The sequence below is a fragment of the Symphalangus syndactylus genome, chromosome 5 (genome assembly GCF_028878055.3).
Source record: "Symphalangus syndactylus isolate Jambi chromosome 5, NHGRI_mSymSyn1-v2.1_pri, whole genome shotgun sequence".
In the NCBI taxonomy this organism is placed as follows: domain Eukaryota; kingdom Metazoa; phylum Chordata; class Mammalia; order Primates; family Hylobatidae; genus Symphalangus; species Symphalangus syndactylus.
This window is the reverse complement of record NC_072427.2, coordinates 13,058,038-13,064,192: the sequence shown is the minus strand read 5'-3', so window position 1 is coordinate 13,064,192 and position 6,155 is coordinate 13,058,038. Positions and strand designations below refer to the sequence as shown.

Genomic DNA, 6,155 nt, shown 5'->3' with positions numbered 1-6,155 from the left:
GCAAGGTGAATGTCCCTAGTAATTGCCACCATGGTGCGAGGCTGGAATGAGGGTGTGGCCAGCTAAGAGGGGATTTGCTCTTCTTGCCCTAGAAGTTCCCCATTGTTTCCTGTCCTGTCTTGTGTCCAGCTGCTTAGCATGCTTCCTTTTGGTATTTAATGCTTTTTATAGCTGGAACCCTGAGGTTCCTCAGAAATCTGCACATGCTTACTAGATGGTGCTCTGGATTTTCTTTAAAGATAGGAAGAAAAAGGCAAAGGCAGGTCTGTGAAGCTTCTTACCTTCAGCAGAGTTGGTAGAGTGAATGCTGTGGCTCCAGCTGCACCCCTAGCTGATGAAAATGGCCTTCCATTTGCTGAGATTCTTCCCTTTTCTCCCCCCACCCCCATCACCAATATGGGCACTCTGTAGACTGCAAATGTGAGCTTTCATCCTTGAGTATATTGAGGCATGACTTTTCCTAATAAAGGTGGCATTCCAAATCAGTGTAAAGCAGGCAGTAATTGATACAGAAATCACCTAGTCATTTTTTCCCCCCGAGTCTGCTTGGGGGCAGGCCAGGTACTGCTCGGGGTTCAGAAATTCACCATGTGAACAACAGAAAATGAAGTTTTTTTGTTCCCAGGGAACAGGGAGCTCTTAGTGAAGAAGAAACACAGTAAGTGATGAGTCAACCAATAAACAGCTTGACAGGAAACTGGTGAGATGAAGAAAAATGAATCCAGCTAGGGCAATAGACACGGATAGAGGTGGGTGGTAGTCAAGGAAGACTTCTTGGATAAGCTGGTATTTGGGCAGAGGCCTGAAGAAGTGTAAGCCATGCTGTGGGGGTATCTGGGTAAGAACGTTCCAGGAAGTGGGTACAGCAAGTGCAGAGATGCACCTTGTGGATTGACTCCTTGAAGTGAATCCTTTTTAATACCCCGTTCTCTATATGGCAAGATTTTTGTTAGTGATCATGTAACCAATTATCATCTTCATTTATTCTTTTTTTAATGAGTGTAAACTTACCATTTTTAATTAAAGTTACTTACAATTGAATTAGCTACAAAGTCTAGTGCATTTGAAACAAAATTGTTTATAAGCTAGTTGTGTTTACAGAATGAAAAGTAAAATTGGCGGGGCACAGTGGCTCACGCTTGTAATCCCAGCACTTTGGGAGGCCGAGGCGGGCGGATCACAAGGTCAGGAGATCGAGACCATGGTGAAACCCCGTCTCTACTAAAAATACAAAAAAAAAAATTAGCCAGGCGTGGTGGCGGGCGCCTGTAGTCCCAGCTACTCGGAGAGGCTGAGGCAGGAGAATGGCGTGAACCCGGGAGGCGGAGCTTGCAGTGAGCCAAGATTGCGCCACTGCACTCCAGCCTGGGTGACAGAGCAAGACTCCGTCTCAAAAAAAAAAAAAAAAAAAAAAAAAAAGAAAAGTAAAATTAAAGATAAATACATTAATATTCTAAATTAGCACTTTCCAAACTGTTCTAAAAGTCAACACTCATAACACAAGGAGATGATAATAATGTACACTGGACAGCCCCTGTGCGGCTGGTGGTGGTGTCGGTTGTTGTTCATTTTAAAATAAACTTCATCTCAGGGTGCTCTCAAAGCACATCTCTGTGGCCCATGAGGTGCTCATGCACAACGGGAAAAAAATCAAATGCAGATATACTGTGGTGCCAGAAGAGAAAAAGCTGTTCCTTCTTCCAAGGCTAATGTCCAAAGTAGTACACATTGATTTAGGTCTGGAACGCAGTGAAAAACTAATTTTTCACAAAAAACATTCAATAAAGCGAACCTATCCTTCTCACTGCGTTCAACATTGTCTTAAGGCATAAAGGCATCAAATAGCTACACTTTTTCTGGGATTGCTTATTTGCTAACTGATTTTTCCTTCCACCATGACGTCTAAGATTAAAAGAGAAATTGATACTTAATATTTAGAATCTGGATATCAATATATAGTTGACTCCAATTTCTCTTTCTTTCTTTCTTTCTTTCTTTCTTTCTTTCTTTCTTTCTTTCTTTCTTTCGTTCGTTCTTTTTTTGAGACGGATCCTAGCTCTGTTGCCCAGGCTGGAGTGCAGCGGCACGATCTTGGCTCGCTGCAAGCTCCACCTCCCGGGTTCACGCCATCCTCCTGCCTCAGCCTCCTGAGTAGCTGGGACTACAGGCACCCGCCACCACGCCTGGCTAATTTTTTTGTATTTTTTAGTAGAGACGGGGTTTCATCGTGTTAGCCAGGATGGTCTTGATCTCCTGACCTCGTGATCTGCCGCCTCGGCCTCCCAAAGTGCTGGGATTACATGCATGAGCCACCGCGCCCGGCCCCAATTTCTTAAACTGATTGCTGAAGAGGGCAACCAAATGGCTGAAATAATTTTAGAATAAAGGAGTCTCTCCCTTGGTAGTATAGTTGTACTCAAAATTTTATTGTAAGATGAGGCTGGCTGGCTGTGCTGTCATTAAGGAGCATGAACGGTGTTGCTGAATAAAATGCTCAGTAGATACTTCTGGGTTGTCAGACGGGCTGGACTCTTAATACTGTATCTCCAGGCCTCTGCAGGTTTGGGATGTGGTGCATGTGTAGGTCTTCTGCAACTTCAAATTTATCTGTCCTTCAGCTGCTGCCTCACAGATCCCAGGAGGGAACACCATCCCCTGTTGCTGGTCCAACTAGGGGCTGGCCATGATAAATTCACTGGGCTGGCAGGCAGTGGTAGCGACTCCTCCCAGGGCAATCCGGGGGTTTAGTACGGTTTGGCCGCCCGTTACAGATGTTCCTGCTTCCTCAGCTGCGTCTTTAAAACCCTGGATAATCAGAGACATCACTTTATCCCTTTCCCTGTCGGTCATTTTATTACTGACTCCAAGGAGCATCAGCATATTGTCACATTCCGTGACCCCCATTGCGTAGAGGTCACTGAAGACATTGGCACGTGCTATCCTGCCCATCATGGAAGGGTCGTCTACGATCCGGTAAATGTAATCTGTGGTCTGAACCAAGGAAAGCCCACCGTGCCTCAAAGGAAAGACGCAAGTATCCATTCCAATGCCCAGCCATGGCGTAACGGCTCCCAGAAACCGCCCATCTTCTTGGAAGTGGTTCTCCTGTAAAGATTCCAGCAATTTTTGCAGGACATCTTGGGGCACTCTGCAGCCTGTGCCCTTCAGTTCAGTGAATCTGGTTAGCCGGAAGCTCTTGTCCAATTCGTAACTTTCGGGGTTAAAGGACTCATGCGCAGACACGGTTCTGGGGCCTGCTCTCCTCACAGCTCACCCCCTCCCCGCCCTCTGCGGGTTGGCTGGGTTCTTTACGGATTCACCCGCTCGCTTTGAGCCCTCCGCCTCCTCCCGGAAAACGGGCCGCGAGCGGCTCCCACAATGCACCGGGCGCGGCCGGCTTCCCTTAAGCATCGCCTGAATAAAAATGCCGCGGGCGGGGGTAGCGGCGGCAGCGAGGACGCGGGCTCGCGCCTGGGCGCCACTGGGGCTCGCTTGGCTCGGCGCGACCCTGCGGGAGCCGGGCCGCCAAGCTCCCGTCAGCTGGGCGCGGGGCGGATTTATTCTTTAGTTTTAAAACAATTTAAAGTGTATACATTTCAATTTTAAAGATAATAGTCAACTTAAGGAAAATATTGAATACACTTCTTAAGTCTGTTTTTCTTTTAAAAAACACAGCTGCAGCTTAAAGAAATATATTGTGTTCACTTTTTAAATTTTAAACACAAAGTGGTAAGACAGAACAATAAAATCGAAGTGGCTTAGCCCAGGCTGCTATAAACAAAAACATCATAGACTGGGTGGCTTAAGCAACAGGAATTTATTTCTTACCATTCTGGAGGCTGGGAAGTCCAAGACCACACGGTGGAGAGACAGATCATCTCTCTCATGTCTCTTGTTATAAAAGTACTAATTTTATCCATGAGACCTCCACCCTCACGACCTAATCACTTCCCAAAGGACCCCTCCTGATACCATCACTTGGAGAATTAGGGCTCCAACATACAAATTTTGGGGGATACATTCAATTCATAACATGAAATAACTCAAATTCTGCTTTTTTGACTTTAGAAGTCAAAGAATCATTGTGCTATCATTCTGTATTTTGAGTCTACTGTTTAAATTCAGTTAAACTTAGGGATATGTGGCACTACAAGGACTGGAGATATGAACTGCATCCAAAGCAAGCTGAAATGATTCGGAACCACTGTGAACTGAACCCTCAAAATATGTATAGATGAGTGAGTGTTTACAAAGGCCTAAATGTGTGTGTGTGTGTGTGTGTGTGTGTGCATGCGCATTTGCCTGTCTTCCTGCAACCCCACAGCCCCAGAAACATTCTTAGGCTCAGCATTTGCCAGCATGCAGTGTTAGATTTTCCTTGATTGTTTTGAGAGCTGAAAAGTCATGTTGTCAGGTAGCCCCAGCTCACTTCCTAGTTTGTAACTAGGTTCTTTGATGCTGCTGTGAGATGTTTCTCTCAGACCTGTATTTCTATTGCTCTGATTAGATGAATGAAAAACTGCAGTCTTCATTATAAATTGCTACCTGAGTTTTCTGTAGTTTTGCGCCTCCCATGGAATGTTACTGCTAGGGAATCTATTGCCATGTCACATTCTGCAGCCATCCATTTACCCTGGGCCCTTGTTCATTGGAAGTTCAGTCCTCAAATGAAGGTAGCAAGACGAACAAGGTTATGGGTTGCTACCATTGTGGCCACTTCAAGGGCATCAGCTACACAGTAGACAGGCAGCTCTCCAGTGCCCAGTGCTGTGTTTGGATGGATCCCAACCTTGATTAGGTAAGGCTGTAAAGGGTTAGGGAGGAAGCCTATTCCTACTTTCTTTAAAGAAGGCAAAGCAACTTTATTTCATATGGTCAAAAACAATGCAACAGCTCTGTTTTTTTTTTTTTTTTTTTTTTTGAGATGCAGTGTTGTTCTGCCGCCCAGGCTGGAGTGCAGTAGCATGATCTCAGCTCACTATAGCCACCACTTCCAGGTTCAAGCAATTCTCCCTGCCTCAGCCTCCCAAGTAGCTGGGATTACAGGCGCCCACCACCATGCCCAGCTAATTTTTTGTAATTTTTTTTTTTAGTAAAGACAGGGTTTCAACATGTTGTCCAGGCTGGTCTTGAACTCCTGACCTCAGGTGATCCACCTGCCTCGGCCTTCCAAAGTGCTGGGATTACAGGCGTCAGCCATCGTGCCCAGCCAGCTCTGTTCTTTTTTCACGAATTTAACCTTCTAAGTAGGAAGACATTTCTAAATGCCACCCAATTTACCAACAGATTGGTTGTCAGTCATAATCTGTATGTGTCTGTGTTTCCAACTTTACCTGTTTTGTAATTTACTAGAAAAACAGCAGAGTATAACTTTGCCATTTTAAACAGAAGGTCGGGGTCCTAATGAAAGTGTTTTCTTGATTCAGGATTTCTGTGGGTATTTCTGCCAGGGAGAGGCTAGAAGCAGGAGAGGGTGAGAGGGACTTTATAATCTCTGTATAGCTTTGCAGTTGTTAAGATGGCACCCAGGAATGTGCTCACCCGGCTTGCTCCCAGGAGGTAGTATGACTTCAACCCAGTGAACCGGTCCCTTTATGGAGTGGCCTTCCCAAGGATGTGATGATGTTGGTGACCGTACGAAGGGCAGTCTGTATCTAAGACAGCTGTGACTGTTGTTGGCTTTTAAATGAAGCCTTTATAAATAAAGGGTCTGTTTACTTAAAAGTTAAATGCATGATTTAGGATGAGCCAACCAGACTGACAGAATTTACCTCAACCTCTAGGTGGATTCTCGAGTTAGCCGGAGTGTGTATCTGGGGAAAGCAGCCTAGAGTCTCATGGGTCTCTGACCGCAAGGGTATGAAGAAAACCCAGGCTATTTAAAAAATGTGTTTGGTTCTAGAAAATAAAACAGTATTTGTAGATGTTTTGAAAACATTCCCAAGGATGACAGGAGGAGACTTTGGTAGTCAACAGAGGCAGCTCTCTTCCAGGGTCGTTGACAGGCCTGCAGTGTGAAGTTGGCCTCAGCTGAGGAGCTTCACTCCCTCCCTGCCGGAACCACCCCCCACAATCGGCTTCTCCGTCAGCCTTAGGAAAAGCAGTCTTGTTTAGTTCTCTTCAGTTCTTACTCACAGCCTCTCATCCATTGGGTG

The 6,155-nt window shown here is 45.6% G+C and overlaps 1 protein-coding gene across 1 annotated transcript; it reads right to left on the bottom strand.

Annotated features, from left to right (window-relative positions):
- Positions 1–2,380: 2,380 nt before the first annotated feature.
- LOC129481522 (selenide, water dikinase 1-like) lies at positions 2,381–3,411 on the bottom strand. Its single transcript, XM_055276691.2, has 2 exons — positions 3,321–3,411; positions 2,381–3,269 (listed from the first exon to the last, which is right to left on the bottom strand). Exons 1-2 carry the CDS (start codon positions 3,409–3,411, stop codon positions 2,671–2,673), a joined length of 690 nt encoding a protein of 229 aa, XP_055132666.2. The 3' UTR covers positions 2,381–2,670.
- Positions 3,412–6,155: the final 2,744 nt, after the last annotated feature.